The sequence below is a fragment of the Strongylocentrotus purpuratus genome, unplaced genomic scaffold (genome assembly GCF_000002235.5).
Source record: "Strongylocentrotus purpuratus isolate Spur 01 unplaced genomic scaffold, Spur_5.0 spur5_scaffold_14, whole genome shotgun sequence".
Classification (NCBI taxonomy): domain Eukaryota; kingdom Metazoa; phylum Echinodermata; class Echinoidea; order Camarodonta; family Strongylocentrotidae; genus Strongylocentrotus; species Strongylocentrotus purpuratus.
The window spans coordinates 25,523,752-25,542,648 of NW_022145599.1; the positions used below are offsets into that span (position 1 = coordinate 25,523,752).

The 18,897-nt window shown below is 40.2% G+C and overlaps 1 protein-coding gene and 1 long non-coding RNA gene across 2 annotated transcripts; one reads left to right on the forward strand and one right to left on the reverse strand.

Annotated features, from left to right (window-relative positions):
* Positions 1-9,192: 9,192 nt before the first annotated feature.
* LOC105442557 (uncharacterized protein K02A2.6-like) lies at positions 9,193-12,248 on the reverse strand. The gene is made up of 2 exons (XM_030985172.1): positions 11,497-12,248; positions 9,193-11,449 (listed from the first exon to the last, which is right to left on the reverse strand). Exons 1-2 carry the CDS (start codon positions 12,246-12,248, stop codon positions 9,193-9,195), a joined length of 3,009 nt encoding a protein of 1,002 aa, XP_030841032.1.
* A 3,204-nt stretch (positions 12,249-15,452) lies between these two features.
* LOC115923585 lies at positions 15,453-18,897 on the forward strand. Its single transcript, XR_004063972.1, has 4 exons — positions 15,453-15,659; positions 17,397-17,475; positions 18,015-18,078; positions 18,852-18,897. It is a non-coding gene; the product is annotated as an uncharacterized LOC115923585 (long non-coding RNA).

Below are 18,897 nucleotides of genomic sequence, written 5' to 3' on the forward strand. Positions count from 1 at the left end.
TTTTCCATGAAAACAAGAAATAAGATAGACTTTTAAAAATCTTTCAATACTTAAATGTCTGGAATGGTATATAGAGCCAAATTCCTTACTTTGTGACGATTTAAATTCACCTAAAGTGTACTTGTATTAAAATTATAATGTATAGTTGGGAAAATTAAGGAATCGATCAGATCAGTTTTTCCCAGTTTTTATCATTAATAATGGTCTGTTTTCAATCGAATTTTTAGATTATCTTTAATTGTACATAATTTAAGGCACTACCTAATTAGCACGATTTTCTCTCATCTGAACAATGTTACCGAGTCCCTTTAAAGCTGCACCAATCAAATATCTCTATCTAATCAAATCGCTCCATAATTTCCTCAGTACACTACCCTAGCTACAGTATTCAATACCATATTAACGCTTAACTATATAACTACATGTACATGTTACAGATGTACATATAGATGTGTTATCAGCTATAGAACAAAGACTCATGGTAATGCACGACAGCTCTACTCTACCGCACACAAACTATATACTCTCAACTCCCTGCCCTATAACTACACAGTGATACAATCGTTTCACTATTATTACTTCATTTTCTTTCATTCTTTCTACTCAATATCAATAATGACATGACTATATTTCTTATTCTACACAATAATAAACATCAATTAACATACCTCGACAGAATACTGGAAACTCTACTGCAAAACTGCTAGTCTCTGATTGTCAATTAATCCACTCTCCTCAAGCATTTGGTTGAACAATGCCACAACCGGTATTCTTTCTGCTCTAATATAATATTCTTCCGCCTAAATTAATAAATAATGTATTAATTCTGCAACCTGTATATTTCTAACCAAAGATATGTTTAATAAAACATACAATCAATGACCTGCATTTCCATTAACAATCAATATTCAGTATAACAACTCTCTCAATTTGAACTATTTAGTCTGTGGATTGAATATGCGTACTGAGGCAAAGTACGCAGGCCACTCTTTGCCCTTAAAGGTTAAACAAATCAAGTTCATTCACTATAGGCACAGAACTCTTATATACGAAGAACGCTCATCCCTATTCACAATGCACAGATCGAGGTGTGGCGTACTCGCTGGGAGATACGCTCGAGTGCACACGCCGCCATTTTGCTGGGTCCTCGATCTTTTCAGCTATCAAAGCCCGGCCAGTCGAACATAATGCACACGATGACAGTTAAAAGCTTTTCTGATATTCTTTTCAAGGCATTGTGATATCGTCTTAGCTGCACTTCAAATTTGAAGTCGGCTTTTTTAGTCATATATCAATTAATGGCATGAGTTATCTAATCTTATTAGAAGTTGAATTTGGTTCTCTTTCATGCCAGACCAAGATAAAACAAAAAAGTTAACTTTTTAAAATCCTCTTTCAAGATAGGCCTACTAAACAGCTTCTTTTTGATATCATATTTTTAGGGGGGGGACATTTATTCATAGAGTTCACTGATACTAAATTATTCTCGTCCAAAGTGCCAATTAAGACCCCTTCCACACACATGCACGCATGTCATTCTTCAATAAACATATGCTAGCACATGTCCACTCAATCACCTTCATACATTGTACATATCACAACAAAAGCATGCATTAAAAAAAACATAAGCAACAAAAAAAATATGCGAAGAAGAGAGAAGTAGGCAAACTACATGTACACTGTATGACATACTGTTTCACGCAATCCTGAAATAAAATTTGAAAGACATGATGTCATTGGTATCCACCAAATTCTTATGTTTATTCTTTCAAAATGAATTAAAGTTCACAATATTAATAAACAACTATAATGTAAATATGGTATAAAGCGTAACAAATGGCGAAACATTGGCAAGTAATAAATTAGAACAATTAGTCAATGCATATTTACTACCACGAGTAATAAATGATGATTACGGTTCTTGTTTTATGATCATCGTACACATAAGTTTCTGCAAACATTTTTTCATATAATTCTGTGGCATGAATTGGCACAACAAAGGCAAGTAAAGCATATTACCACAGAAACTCAACTTATACCGTTTCAGTCTACATGTACATACATGAGCAACCAACCAATTATCTGCATTTATAGATTTCATTTACAAAATAAAAGAAAACAGTGCTGCAAAGTGCAAACTTCTCTTTACACATATCAATTTCCATTTTTCTGGGTGATTTAGACTTAGCAGCAAATTAGAACTGGAAATACTACTTGGCAGTTGAGTTATCACACCGATATCAATTTTGAGGGGATGAACAATAAAATTGACCTGGTACTGACTATATTTCATTGGACATAATGTACTTTGAAGATAAACAAAACTGTAGTGAGAAAGTATGCATCCTAAATAAAACAGATATGTCCTAATAATGACGTTCAACAAATTTCTTGAAAACGATATTGCATCACACTAAATTGAGCACACCTCATATCAATCTTCACTTAGTAAAACTGTACAATATTATAGTATTAATGACTGCTTTGAGAGAAATAGTTGATTTTAAACGCTCAAGGGAAGGTTAGAATTGTGCTATTGCCCGAGGCGTGCCCTTGAGCGTATAAAAACAACTATTTCTCGAATATTAAAGCAGTCATTAATACTTTTATATGCCGAAAACAAAAGAGTCAACTAATGACAACACCTTGGCCTTTCTCTAGTTTATCTGCACGGTTGTTTTTTTATGAGTGTATCTTTGAGAGTAGACTAGATCTAGATTCTAGTCTAAGCAAGATAGTTTTACAATTTTGGGGGTGGGCCGGCCCTGTGGGGAATATGAAGAAGAACCTGCGCTTTCATATGACACCTCACTTATTGAGTATCACCTTCAGGATCACAACAGAGAAAGGTTTGAATCTCGAATTGAAAAAAAAATGACTTTTTGTGCATGGTCGCGCAATGCACGTAGACTGCATTGCGTGCAATCTCTATGGGAAGAATTTTAACACACAACATCGGGCGCGTGATCAGACATCCTGACTACTAGATATATTTTCGTCCAAGTCTATGCTTTTTCAGCAACTAAACGAACATGTTTATGGATAATTTCACGTACCCTTTTTGTTGTTCTTGTTGTCAGCTAGTCTTGCATTTGATAAGTTGAAATCTTGGGAGAGTTTCTTAATTTAGCCATTTTTGTCTTGTTTGGAATTGTCTTGTCTTGTATGAAAATACCGACCGATTCTTCGCACACGTACGGTATCCTCGATCGCTCAAACCATTTTTTAACATGTAAACCTATGGGTAACCATGGTTACTGGGATTTTAGAACTATCTTTTTAAACTAATACATGGGTTTGGAATTTTACCGGGAATTTTACAGGAATAGTTAAAGTTTATGAATGCAATTTCGACCAATCAGATGGCTGGATTTCTTAAGTGAGGTATATAAAACAAAATATATAGAAATATTAGGTTACATACATGTATGTACATTATTATAGCAAAATAAAGGCAAGTTAAGTAAATTGCCACAAACTTAAACATCAAAATAGTGACAAAAGTATGTAATCAACATGTATCAATAATCAACAAATCAATTGTACAGTGTATGAAACATAGCACGAACTTCTTCTATAACAACAACAAAAATGACATAAAAAAAATGCCAGAATCAACACATTACAAGCATCCACTCGTGGCAAAAACCTGAAGATCATAATACCTAGGTACAATATGGCAAAACAAAGGCAAGTTAATTGTCACAGACTTGAACATCATTTCAGTGACAAAAGTATGTAAACAACATGTATCAATACAGTAGATTTGCGGGTGCACCATGTAAGAGAGAGAGAGAGTGTTGATGAGTCCTGAAAAGGACTCTGACTCAGTAATCTTTCTTAATTGGGGGTGTGGTAGTCCTGAAAAGGATCTTTCTTAACATAAAATTCTAAGGAGAACTATAGCGGTTGGAGAGGAACAACAGCATCCCCTTCCTAGACGTTCTCGTTACCAAATCACCTTCCGGCAAGCCCGCTCATCAAGTCTACAGGAAACCCACACACACCGATAGATATCTTCACTAGATCCTTCCACCATCCATCCGTACTACAATCAGTCCCCAACGCCCTCATTCGCCGAGCCCATCAACTCAGCAATGCAGACCATCAAGGAAATCCAGCATGTCACCACAACCCTAGCTAACTGGGATCAACAAATACCCAAGACATAAGATCAAATCCAAGACTCCCGCCACCAAGCCCGCAGCCAACACCACCCCTGAAGAGAACCAACCCGCAGCTACACCACCGAAGCAAACTATTGTTCTTCCCTATATCGGTCAAGCCTCTCACAAGATTCAACGTATCCTTCAAGCAGTAGACATCCAAGTTCGACACAGTTCCTCCAACAAACTCCATTCGATACTCCACTCCCACAAAGACAAGCATCAAAACCACAAGAAAGCTGAAGTCTACAAAATACCATGCGAATGTGAAAAAGTGTACATTGTTGAAACGGGGAGAAATCTGGAAACAAGACTCAAGGAGCACAGAACCAGCTGCAGACTCAGCGATTGGGATAAGTCCGCAAACACGCCCAGCAACACGAACACGTCGAATGGGATAACAGTCATCTTATCTCCATAATGAAGCACTGGCATACACGCCGCGAATCCGAGAAGCCATCGAAATTCACCGCCACAACACCGTGCCCCAAGATTCAGGACTATACATCAACGACATCTGGAAACCCCTCATCAACAAGTACCCGGTCACTCCTCCTCCACCACCGCCTCCAGCACCGCCCTCACCACCCCGACAGACACCCGTACATCAACCACCGCCACCCGCCGAACCCCCAAAGCAGCCGCCAGCCTCACAGCTACAATACACAGCAGACGACAACAGACTACAACGCCGCCTACGTCGGGGACACACACAGCGTCTCGCCGACAGCACACCCCACTCATCGACTCCAAAATCTCCTAAGTCCGCAACTCGAAAACTCCAGCCCAGACGGACAGTCAGACGTACCAGCCGACCAAGTAAGATTACTGAGTCAGAGTCCTTTTCAGGACTCCTCAACACTCTCTCTCTCTCCCTCTCTCTCTCTCTCTCTCTCTCTCACACATGGTGCACCCGCGTATCTACTGTATATCTACATCACCATGCAAGCCGACACTTACAAGCAGCATCTAACATGTATCAATAATCAACAACTCAATTGTACAGTCAGTGTATGAAACATAGCACGAACTTCTTCTAACATATTGGACTAAATATTGATAAAGTCACCACCAAAAATTTGCGTTGTATCTTTAAATGAGACATTGTGATAAACAGACTGAAAAATATCACTGAGTTACTTTAGAGCATTAATAAAATGAATTCAACAAAAAATACAAGTACATAATACATATCATATCCTTTTATAACTGTATCCTCAACCTCAAGCTTGGAGATTTACATAATTCATGGATGAGAAAATATGTTTGCGAATGAGCTTGTGATTAGGATTGAAAATTCACTGTTCAATGGCACATGACAGTCAGTTCCTGTGAACAGAATTTGTATTTGTTGTCTAAAAGTTAAACTACAAAATGCGATCAAAAATGTAAGGATTATGCAATCTACCATAAACACTGATGCTTAAACAACACCAACTTCAACAATTGCTTGCGGATAACTGGTCCACTGATTTTTTCAGTCTGCTGTTTTGCCAGATGATGCATGCGGATTTGAGAAAAGCTGCAGCTATTCCCTTTACTAGGAGAAATACATGATTACAGTCTGCTGGCGAGTCAAACATGTGATCAGACAACGAAGAAAAGATACTGCCATGACCAACTTCTTCAAGAACTGCTGTGCAAAAAGCATGCGGGAGGCCATGTGATTATGGGAGATTACCACTGGTTACTTTCAAAAGTCGCTGCAGGCATCTCTCTGCTGTGTCACCCACCTTTATGACATCTGGCGCAGGCCTCACAAGCCCTCCTCTATCTTTCTTTTCAAGAAAGCTGCCCTTCATGAGTTCACCAGTTGTGAGGGCCTCGGCACACTCTTCGCATTTCAACTGCCTCCGTATCATTCTAACTGTGTATCCTGCTATGTAAGGAATTACTGCCATCTTGTAGGCTGATAGTTCACTGAAGTTTGGGATGTCGGCATAGTCATGATCAGTAGCAGTAGGACGTCTAACTGACAGGTCATACTTTAGGATAAGGTGCAAGTCATTATCCGTATCGCTAGAGTCTCTAACCTTGTTTTGGTGACTGGATACATGCAGGATAGTTGTGCTATCCTGTGCAATGCAGTTCCCTCCAACTCCCTTTATTTCATGTCAGATGATCATTTTCTTGTAGGAGTTAGTGAATTCGCGAGCTGTGGGATTATTATTGGCTCCTAGCGATGATCTCATCGCACAAAAGAACAACTCCAGGTGGTCTTGACTCATCTTGTAAGTAAGTACTTCAGCTTGGGACTTTCTGCTGCTACCAAATGATCATACATGAAGATTGCACTCTTGATGCCAATCAGAAAGCCAAGGAATGGGGTCTTGCGTGGTGTGAGGTACATGAGTTTGCCATGAGCATCTGTGATGGAGCTGAGGTAGCTGTATTTTGCATCTGTCATGAATGGTCTCCAGAAGTGTTCATTTTGTGGACGAAGAGGAGCTTTGAAGTTGCGTGCTAATTAATGGATTCCGTGAGTTCAGTACATCGAAGAGATAATCTACTTTCATAATGAACCGTGCTGTGGCACTGCAGCCCTTGAACTGACGAAGTCCCTGCTCCTCAAGAAATTCTAGAGCATCAGCGACACTCCTGCTCAGAGTTTGAGCGGCAATGTTTACTTTCATTTTCTGTTTTTGCCACTGGATGTGGGCACTCATTATTGTTGCCTAATCGCAAGCCTTCATCTTCCTGCAGTTTATGCAGCTCCTTCACAGTCCCACTTGATAGACTTCCCCTCGTCATCCTTCAAGATCCCATTTGATGCCAGGGCGTTTCTCATTAGTTTGAGCATGTGACAGATACCTAGAAAGACACTGACACGGTGATCTGGGTTGAGTGGGTGGGGGAATGAGGGAACAAGGTCAGGCACTTTCATCGATGCTCCTAATGTTTCCGACATTTTCACGTGACATGATGGCCCATCACAAGTCAGAGATTCGATGAAGATTCCAATATCTGCAAGCTTACTCAGGCCCTGCTGAACGAGATTTGCACGGTCAACTCCTGTCATGCTCTTTATTAATTTAGTGGTACCACCATAAAGACAAGAGCTTCTGTTGCAACTGGATTTTTGTCATCCTCACATTCTGTTCCGACATCAACGTAACCATGGAATCTGGTACCATATCCCACTGAATATGCTTCTTTAATGACATCTCATCCAGCATCAGGGCACACACAAGTTCATGTCCATTTGCCTTTGCCTCCTTAGCCTTACGTTCAAGTGTACAGAATGCCTCCGCTATAAATCCTGGTTTACCGGCTATACCATTTCCGGATGACAGATGGGTGGGGTAATTGGAGGTCAAATGTCTTGCAAACCTATATGCCTTTGCAGAGTAGAAGTTTAAGGTCAGGGCAAAAGCTCGCATTGAAGGAAATACTTTTCCTTGGACGTTACATCTTTGCTCTTTGACTTGACACATCTCTTCATTATTTCTGCTGGCATATCACACGTCTTTTTTAACATTTCAAACCCCTGTTCTGTCAGATAATTCTTCTCCTTCAGTGTCTTCACAACTTCCTGTAGAGAAACAACCCTTTTCTTCAGTGTCCGTGCTTTGGCTTGAGTTGTCTTAAGTCGTTTTTTCATGGAGGACAGCTTGTCATACGCCTTGTCTAGCTTCCGCTTCACACTTCTTGGGCTTTCTTGGATGGATTATGTATGATCTTGTTCTGCACGACATCTATTTCGAGGAGTTTAGGGGACTGCATTCACCATGGACACACTGACGTCTTCAAGTGGTTTGGGTCTGACCGGTGTACTGCATTCGTGTCCACGATATGCCAGCTCCTTACTTGAACACTCTCCAGAGCGAAAGTTGGAGTCATTTTTCTGTTAAGGATTGTGGTTGAACCCGTGGGAATAAAGCCTTGCGCTCCTAGGACCAAAATCCAGTTGAAACCAATTTTAGCAAAACCAACTGAAACCAGTTGCCAACTGGTTGCCACCAGTTGCCAACTGGAACAACTGGTTCCAACTGGTTCCAGTTGCCTAATTGGTTTCAACTGGAACCAGTTGAAACTTACAGTTGGCATACACTTAATTAGTGCACTAATTATCGCTCATGTCAACACAGAAGCATTGTATATGTCAACATTAAATACAATGTAAAGGGCATTATAATATGCAGACCATTTCATATAATATACTTAGCAAGGAAATAGGCCTATATGTTTGTATTTGATGTATTTTGTCTATGGTTAGTGTTTTACTAATTGTTTTGATAGCTGTTGGCCTAGGGTTGATTCACTCAAATCCAACTAAACTAGTACAATACAAGACAGGGACTACATCGTGTTCATGTGTCTAAACCAAAACTGATGAGTCTTAAAACTCTTTATTACGTCACAATCTTTCGTGCGCGCTTACAGTGTAGCTGCTCCTAATGGATATTTATACATATTCTTACATTCTCCCTTTTTTGTAAAAGATGTGGAGTGACATCATTATTTAAAGGATATAACCATATTACTGTCATGGATACACAAAACAAATAATTGTGGTTATTGAAATTTCTGTCTTAGTGCAATCTTTAACTTTAACATATCAAAATCATAGAGCATGGAATATATAGTCGAATGTTGAACTAGAACATGACTTTGGTGTACAAATAAGATTAAATAGCTCGAAATACAATCTTTGCTATGTAGTATATCAGTTGTAACCAGTTTGATGATTGAAATATCAACAAATTAAATGCTTTTTTTTCTTCATTTTGTTTTGTTTTTCTAACACAACACTAGAGTACTTATTTACAGCTGTCTATTATACATAATATAAGCATAACACTTTTCAAACTAACAAACTCAATCTGATCAAACTCTCTTGGGAGTGAAATCTTAGCAAAATAAAACATTATCAGGATATTTTGACTTAAATTCTTGATCATACTAAAATGTTCCGCAAAACTTTGGCTAGACATCTTTGTCAATCAAATAATTTCAACACATATGTATATTAACTTGCATTAGTTTTCAACAAAATCACAGAATCATCTTTTTCGCTTCAAACATCTTACTTGTCAACATAGTCACCAAATCTTTGGGGTGGCTTGCTTACTCTACCAGATCTGGTCTTTAGGAAAGACTGAGTGTCATTTTTGTCTACCTGTTCTGTTCGAGTATTTTGTGTTCTCTGAGGTTTGTTTTCTTTCACGTGATTTTGAGTACTTTGAGGGTGTTTAGTCATGACAGTGTTAGATGGTAGATACGCCTCTTTCCTTTCAGTCCCATGAGCACGTGGTTGTGGCTGTGGCTTCTCAGAAATTGTTTTCTGTTGATCTTCCTCAGTGTTTGGTGGGGGTTCTTCAGTTCTCTTGAGGTCGACCCTGTTTCTTCTGAGGAGTAATCCAGAGTCGGTCTCCACCTCGTAGGACCTCTCGTCGAGCCGTCTATTTACCACTGCTCTTTGCCAAACTGTGCTTCCTGATTTGTATGGCTTGAGACGTACGATATCTCCTTCTACTAAGGTCGGCAGATCTTTGGCATGTAAGTTGTAGCGTTCCGACTGCTTACGTTGTAGCATTTTAAGCTTTTTCCTGTCTTCACTGAGAACCTCTGCACCTCTTGGTTTCAGGAGACTGGATGAAGTGGGAAGTAGTGTTCTCGTCCTCCGTCCATGAAGCCTTTGCGCTGGGCTACTGTCAACACCTTGGTTTGGGGTATTTCGGAGTTCTAGCATTGCTAGGTAGGCGTCACCCTTAGACTGTGATGTTTTCTTGAGGAGTCTCTTTGCAGCCTTCACTGCAGCTTCTACCTTCCCATTTGCCTGGCTGTGTCTTGGGGAGATTGTGACGTGATCAAACTGCCATCTTTTAGAGAACTTCGCGAAATCTTCGGATGAGTACTGTGGTCCATTGTCACTGATTACAGTGCTCGGGATGCCATATCGAGCGAAGTGGCTCTTCAGTTTCCCGATTACTGCCCGACTGGCAAGGTCATACAGTCTGTCGATTTCCCAGAAGTTGGAAAGGTAGTCGACGGTAACGAGGTAGTGTTTCTTGTTAAGTTCGAACAGGTCGGTACCTACTTTCTCCCATGGCCTGTCTGGGATGTCGTGTGGCATGAGGGTTTCCTTCTGGTTCTGCTGCTCGTACATTCTGCAGGCTTCACATGTCTGGATAAACTGCTTGACATCCGCGTTCATCCCAGGCCAATAGATGATTTCTCTGGCCCTTCTAAGGGTCCCTTCAATTCCAAGATGAGAAGTGTGAAGAGTTTCCTTCATTTCCTTGCGGAGGGTTATGGGGATGACTACTCTTTCTCCCCTGAATACTAGTCCATCTTGCACGCTTAGCTCGTCTCGGATATTGAAGTATGACTTAGCCGCTTCGGGTACTTCTGCTTTTTGTTCCGGCCAACCTTTGTGGATGACCTTCTTGACGGTCTGTAGAACCTCATCATTGTTAGTATGAGATTGCAGTTGTTTAACCCTCTCCTCTCCCATACTCAGGGTTTCAACGATGTTCACCTCACCAAATTCAGTGGCTCCTACAGTGGTGGGTAGGTAAGCTCTTGACAGCATGTCAGCCAGATGCATGTCCTGTCCCTTTACCCAGGTGATGTCGATGTCGTAGTGCAACATCCTCATTAACATTCCTTGAAGGCGTCTTGGTGCCTTATGGAGAGGTTTCTTGACGATCGCCTGTAAAGGTTTATGGTCACTCTCGACTATGACCCTTTGTCCAAAGGTATATTGGTGGAATCGTTCGAGAGCGAAACATATGGCAAGTGCCTCTTTCTCGATCTGGGCGTACCTCTGTTCAGTTGCTGTTAGAGCTCTGCTAACGTAGGACAACGGTTGTCCCTTCTGGAGAAGTACTGCTCCGAGCCCTGACTTGCTTGCATCACACTGGATGGTCAGTGGTAGGTCTGGTGAGTAATATGCTAGGACAGGTGCCCTGGTCAAAGATTCCTTCACTCTTGACATTGCCCTCTCGTGCTCTGATGTCCATTCCCAATCGGCATCCTTATGTGTTAGTCGTCTCAACGGCTCAAACATATCGGACAGCATAGGTAGAAACCTTGCGAGGTAGTTGACGCTGCCTTGTAGGCGTTGCACTTCCGTAGGGTCAGAAGGGTTGGGCATCACTAGAATTGCTTTGACCTTTTCAGGATCTACCTTCAGTCCCTTGTCTGTCACTATGTGTCCTAGAAATGGAATGCTTGTAGCCTTCCGCACAGATTTCTTCTGGTTGAGTTTGATACCTTTATCTCTGCATCTCTGGAGCAGAGCTTCTAGCTTACGATCATGGTCCTTCTCTGCTTGCTCTCTGTTGTCTCCAACACCAAACAGGATAATGTCGTCAGCAACACACACTCAATTCCATCAAGGCCATCCAAAGCCTGTTGTAGCTTCTTTTGGAATATTTCCGCTGACGCATTCAGACCAAAGGGTAGTCTTTTCCATCTATATCTCCCGAACGGGGTGTTCATTGTTGTAAGGAAGCTACTCTCATCATCAAGCTCACAGTGGAGGTAGCCTGATCTCAAATCAAACTTGGAAAAGATCTTAGCCTTTGACAGCTCCGGGAGAATGTCTTCCATGACTGGCAATCTGTGTATTTCCCTTTGCAAGGCTTTGTTGAGGGGTCTTGGGTCAATGCAAAACCTCAATTCATTCTTGTCTTTCTTCTCAATAACGACCAGTCTGCTACACCATGGGGTTGGTTCCTCAACCTTTATCAAGATGTCTTGGTCAACCAATTTAGCAAGTCCATCCTTGACTCTCTGCTTCATTGCAACTGGTACTGGTTTGGCGTTACACTGTGTTGGGGTCACTTCTTCCCTGGTCACCAACTTGACCTTGCCAGGTAGTTTTCCAGGAGTTTGCTCGTCAAAGATGTCACTGAAACTCTCTAAGATGTTTTCAGGGCTTACAGCACAGACCTGGTTGAAGTTCTCATAATGTACAGTTATGAATTTCATCTGTTGTGCAGCTGGACCGCTCAGGAGTGGTACTAAGTTCTCCTTAACAACGATGAAGTTGACTCTGTACTTCTTGCTGTTCTTAGTGTTACGCAACACGACCTTAGCCCGACCTTCTGCTTGAAGACGAGAACGGTTGTACATCTTCAGTATGATGTTCTCTTTGACTATGTCTTCTGCACTCGGGACAAGGCTCTTTGAAATAACATTCACACTCGCACCTTAGTCAATCTGGAAGTTAGCTGGCCTGTTCTCAACCAACATCTCCGCAAACAGTCCTTTAGATGGTTTGGTGCCTGTAGCGAACACCTCTATCTCTATATGGTTCACAGATTCCGTTTCCGACTCTGTCTGGTTCTCTGCTGAATCCTCAGACTCTACGTTATGGATCTCCTTCTTGTACTTTGATCCCTTCTTACAGCATATGGCGAAGTGGTTTTCTTTCCCACATTTCTTGCACATCTTCCCATAGGCGGGGCACTCTTCCTTTTTGCGTCTATGAGTATTTCCGCAGAACTTGCACTTTATGAGATTCTCTCCTTCTGGCTGTCGCCTTGGACTCTTCGTCCACTGCTTTCTTTCATGTGACTTTTCTACCCTGTGGATAGAAGGATCATCTCCAATGACCTGCATTTGGGGGCAGTGACTTCAGAAGAACGGCAAATGTCTATAGCTGTCTCCAACTTCAAGTCTTTCCTTTGGAGGAGGATTTTCAGTGTTTACAGGTTTTAGCGAGCTGTTTCAACTCTGTCACATATGCTTCGATGCTTTCACCTTGTTTCTGGTCCCGCTTGTTGAATATGAATCTCTCATATATCTCATTGGTTTGTCCGATGATGACAGAATTCATCTTCTGGATAATGACATCGACTTTCTTGTCATCTCCATCTCTTTCAAAAGTAATAGCATTGAAGATTTTTAGACCTTCAGGACCTACTGTATGGAGAAATACAGCTCTTTGGTACTCACTGTCTTGTTGCTTTAACTTAGTGATAACCTCATAATTTTCATACATTTGTTTAAACATCTTCCACTCTTCCACCCTATCTTCTTTATGCCTTAGGGGTGGCGGTGGTGCAATATGAAAGGGAAGTTGAGCTTCAGCCATGTTTGTAAATGTGTACAATCCAATCTGTTACATGTAATGTCACTGAACCTGGTTCTGTCCTAGACAAAAAGTACCATGCATGCAGAGTTACTACAACAAATATAATGCATTGGACCAATACTTAAAATCAGCACATAAACAGAAAGAATGCGCTTGTATACTATCAATACTGGCAATCAGTATGGTACACGCAATGTCCATACAACTCTTGAACCAAGACTATGTAGTTTCACACCAATAGGTCACATTACAGGGATCTACTAAAGTAATGACAAGAACGTCCCTGCCTAGGCCATCTAGAATACTAATGTGTCATGAACTTAGATACCATCAATATTATTGAATACACATGACATTATCATGAGACCTCCTCGTGAACTCTTACAATTCAGATTTTAAGTATATCTCACTTCTATACATGACTAACTTCTAACAGAAGACAATGGTCAAACTAGCTAGATCTAAATGTAGATCTGTATTACTATTACTAATAATACTAGTCAGAACTCAGATGGGTACCATGGAATCCCCAATTGGTTGAATATATCATACAACTTACAAGTATAGCTCTCAAACCTATAAAGTACAGAACAAGGGTTAGGCATATTGCTTATCAACAATAATCAAATTCAAAACAATTCCACACTTGACCCTCCTTACATTCAGCTCAGTCTTATAATATTAATAGCTGATTGTTGTCCAGTCCAGTAGGCCTATATAATTATAATTAACTGTTCAATCTCTTCGAAGTATACTGAAGCTATATGTCCTGAATATCAGTTCCAACTCAATCCGAGGTAGATATGGACCTATCGGCGATCGTTAAAGCTCAGTTTCTAGACTAGATCTAGATCTGATATTGATCAATCATCAAGTCCCTTTTCCTTGTGAAGACAACACATCTGGAATAGATTCTGGATACACCTTGTCGTCGTAGTGTAGATCTGGCAGTGATACTGGAGTCCAAAGAAGTCTGCACATCAAGAAAGGCTCACTCAGTGACTGACGTTACAAAAGTTGCGCAGTAGTTCCAGTTAATAACACAGTCTCATAATGTAGGTCTAACTTGTTACATGTAGGTCTACAAAGTCAAGTATGCTCCCATCGCGTGAAGTTACTTTTCTGCTTCACTGCTGCAGTGCTGGGCTCACCTGTAGTCTAGTCTCGGAGGGTGCTTATACCATGTCCATGTCCGCACGGACACACACAAATACACTGTAGATCTAGGTCCTATCTAGACCAGAGTCGATCTAGACTAGCTTATTGTGATCCAATAACGATAAACTCCAATCAAGAGTTCGATTACACACATCATCGCACGACGACGTCGAAGTGGTTCCAGGTCCACATGCACGCGACACATAAAAGTTCTTTCTCGTGCACCGGAATACGGATTCACAGAAGACACACACATGTAGTACAGAATATACACGACGACGCACTATAGTACATACCGCACCGCACTGCGTTGAAGTCGCCAAACTCAGTTCTCGGTCATCAACAATTCTGTCTCACAAAGCATGTCCAAAATCCGCTATCACTACAGTGATCAGACTCAAGATCATTTCAACGGCAAAAAAATATCTATCCGCCGCTGCCACCATGTTTTGATAGCTGTTGGCCTAGGGTTGATTCACTCAAATCCAACTAAACTAGTACAATACAAGACAGGGACTACATCGTGTTCATGTGTCTAAACCAAAACTGATGAGTCTTAAAACTCTTTATTACGTCACAATCTTTCGTGCGCGCTTACAGTGTAGCTGCTCCTAATGGATATTTATACATATTCTTACACTAATCAACTTTTAATCTATTGTAATTAACAAAATGTGTTATTTGTGAACATGCTTATCATTGCTAATTAATCTTTATATGTAACTAAAACAAATGCATTACTTGCAAATGGAAATTGATTAATAAATACGTTGTAAATCAAAATAAATTGCATAAAACATTGATTTGCACACACGCAGATAATATGCAAATTAACCGGTTTCAATCGGATCTAGTTCATGTAGTTGGGTAACTGGAAATGAATTCTAACTGAAACCAGTTGGATAACTGGAAATGAATTCTAACTGGAACCAGTTGGGTAACTGGAAATGACTTCTAACTGGAACCAGTTGGGTAACTGGAAATGAATTCTAACTGGAACCAGTTGGGTAACTGGAAATGAGTTCTAACTGGAACCAGTTGGGTAACTGGAAATGAATTCTAACTGAAACCAATTGGGTTTTTATAGAGAGGTGCCACTAAGACAGGTCAGACTGTAGAACCTTTACCCTTGTATGAACCCTGATGAAATGTCCAGCTTTCTCATTCCTACGTTCCTAGATAAGAGGCACCACTGCTAACACACTCTATGAGACGTTGAAGGTCTATGATGACCTCGTGGATGAGGAGAAGCAGAAGGAGGTCATGACGATACTCATGGAAACAAACTGGTCAGTATCAATTCAGTAGTCAACTCCAGTGTCTATTCCACTGTATTAAAGATAAAGTTGAGTTCTGGTCATGCGATTGCAATATGAAAGAAAAGGTGTGGAATGGATCAGAAAAAGTTGATCATGTAGCATTAGTGTGAAATGCAAGGTTCTGGAGTCATCAAAAACATAATAAATTTGGCTCAGTCTTGGTAATGTAACAAGCACTGTACACAGAAAGATGTATACCGGTATGGGTCTACACAAATGGTGTCAGGCATACTTATATTACCTTGATTGTTTTATCTTTCTATCGTCATTACTCTACCAAAATTGTTCAAATGATATTTATTCGTAATCTTGAACATTCAGTGTAAGTTTTGTTTGATTCTGTGAGAATTCATTTTTTTAAAAACCAGAACTCAAGTTTATCTTTAAAGCCCCACTGCACTAGTTTGGCCAGGAGGGATTAGACCGCCCTGCATGGTTACTGACAGCGGTTATCTCATCAAATCATCTCTCAGTCAATATAAGAAACAGGGGATCATGGTGGAATTAATGGTCACCGATGAGGCGTGTTTGCTATATACAGGGTGAAAGTAGCTGTAAGTAGTACAGTGGGGCTTTAATGATCAAGTGTGTCAGTAGCATACTGTTAGAAAGGCTATAAATAATGGATGGATGGGTTCAATGAGAAAAACACCTCTACCAGAAGTTTAGTCGAACCAGACTCGTTTCATTACTCGATATGAGCACTTGGAAAGGGCTGTGCCCCCTTTGATAAACAGTCATGATGTTGTAGGTTTTAAACCTAGTCTGACATTTTTATACCTTTAGTAGACTTGTTTGTTTGTTTGATTTTTGTTTTACCTGACTGTTAAAGAAAGCAGCATATGCTTGTAAGTAAAAAAAAAAGACCCAGGGGACCGATGACTTTAAGTCCTTTTCGAAGGACTTGCTTATGAGGATTAATGCCTTTGGCTTTGAACTTGGTTACAAGACCACTGCTCTACCACTGAGCCATCGTACCTTGAAACAAACGCAAGTTGATGTACATTTTGAAAGCCTTTGATTTATCCACAAAACTCTCACTGTATTTTATCTACAGTTGTCTCTCCTTGTCTAAGACTGGTGAATGAGTAGTGCGGGGCGGATCTAGCATTTTGCTGGGGGGAGGGGGGGGGGGGGGGGGGGGGTTTGACCCAGTGGCGGATCCAGGATTTTCCAAAAACCAATATTTCGCTGAGTGGGGGGGGGGGGGGGTGGGGTGGGGTAGTGAGCAATTAATTTTTTTCCTTCAATTTGCCCCCCCCCCCGAAATTTGAAAAAAGTGCTGATCAATATTTTTTTTGGGGGGGGGGAGGGGGTAGAAAGCACTACAACAAATATTATTTTGCCCCCCCCCCCCGACATTAACAAAATATTATGTTTTACTTTTTTTTTATTATTTTTATTTATTTATTTGGCAAGCCCAAGAGGAGTTTAAACCCCCTAACCCCCCCCCCCTAGATCCGCCCCTGGTATCTGGAATGCCTTCCATGCTCCATCTGACACTTAGTCTACCCAAGGAAAGGATGAGAGTTGTGTACTCCAATGATTGTGAAAGTTGGTATGTTGATTGGTTTACCAAATTACACGGATACTGCCTGTCAGATATGAATAGAGGACGTACCACGTCAAAAAGCGTTTTTCACTTTTGTGAACCTGTCTTTATTGCATGTATTGAAAGTATACTTTTTTGTGTTTTGTTCCCAACAGGCAAGAATCGCAGGCCAAATGTAGACCAGTCAGGAACCACATCTGTGACTTGATGGAAGTGCCCCAGCCTGTTCTCAAGGTATGCCGTACAAACCTTGAGAATGATAGAAGACAACTTTAGAAAATTACCAGATAATTTTTTTATAAGCACTAACCGATGACTTGGTCACATTAAGAATGAAAGATATAAAGGCCAAGATTTTGAAGCATATCCACAATTATTTTTCCACGGAAAAAGAAAAAGAAAAAGAAAAAAAAAAATCATTTTGGGCATTTCCTCATTCCTGATACATACAGTATCTATCCTCATCCATGTTCCCTATGAAAATCGTTTGTAAATGAGGAGTTATATCAAATAGAAGAAAAATGCAGTAAAAAAAAATTATATAATAAAACTTTTGTAAAAAAATTATATGTCTATTTTAAAGATATAGACATAAAAAAAGAAATGTTCAGGAGATTTCTTTTCAGTACATAACAAGTACATTTTGGTAATAAACCTTTGTTGATATCACATAAACAAACTGACAATTGTTATCATACTGCTTGTAGTATTAATGTTAGTGTTATGATTATTCCTTAAATTGTTATTTTCTTGATCATTTTCTGTTACCACAGAACCCCCAGGCTGGTAAAGCTAAGAAGCAAGAGGATGCCAATGACCAGATGGACAGTTATCAAGGTACTTGGTTCATTTACTTTCAAACGTTCTTTATTTCAATTGCTCTGTGTATTGTTTCATGCTTAAGAAATGCTGTACAAAGTAATATGTCCCTACCGCAAATATGTTTGACAATAGATGGTAACCTTCCTCCTACACTGCGAAGGTCAGCATATGGGCAGATTCGATACTGGGTAGACGACGAGAGAAGGTATCTTCTGGCTTCCATAGACAATGTAGAGCAGTGTCAACTAATTCCTTATATTACTGATAATTTTTCAGGTTTCATGAACTCTCCCGATTATTTGATGAGATCTACAGTTAACTACTGAATTATTCATACCCTTACCAAGTTTTGTAATTTGTTAAGATTGTGGAATATTTCAGCTTACATGTAACAGTATTCAACAAAGGCCATAATTCAACCAGTCCACCTTTCATTCTTGAGTAACGAAAAAACAAGGGGTATGTAGGCACCATCATAATCTGTTACTTATAGCTTATTGGTTCTGAAACTATAATTTCTATCAGACTTTCCAGTTCTCTACTCATTTTATTTGTATAGGAACCAGAAATGCCTTTGCCAAAATATACCTATGGCTGTTGCTGCCCTCTATGGCCAAATATGGTAGTTGTGGTAACAAGAATTGGCAGTTCATTGGGTAATACAGTGTATCAGGAAAAAGTGGAATCAGTGCTTGGAAGTATTGCAGGCTAATGGTTAAACAATTATATTTGGTAACATATTTGATATTGTTTCTTTTTCTCTTCCTCTTTTTGGTTTGATATTGCAGATCTCGTGTCAAGATTGGGATACTGAGGAGCAGTCTTCTGATGCCC

Bases quoted from the DNA above. Each gene is read 5' to 3' on its own strand.
- LOC105442557 (XM_030985172.1), bottom strand. From the start codon at position 12,248: ATGTACAACCGTTCTCGTCTTCAAGCAGAAGGTCGGGCTAAGGTCGTG. The intron at 11,450-11,496 runs GTGTGTGTTGCT...TGGAGACAACAG, and splicing joins GATGGCCTTGATGGAATTGA to AGAGCAAGCAGAGAAGGACC.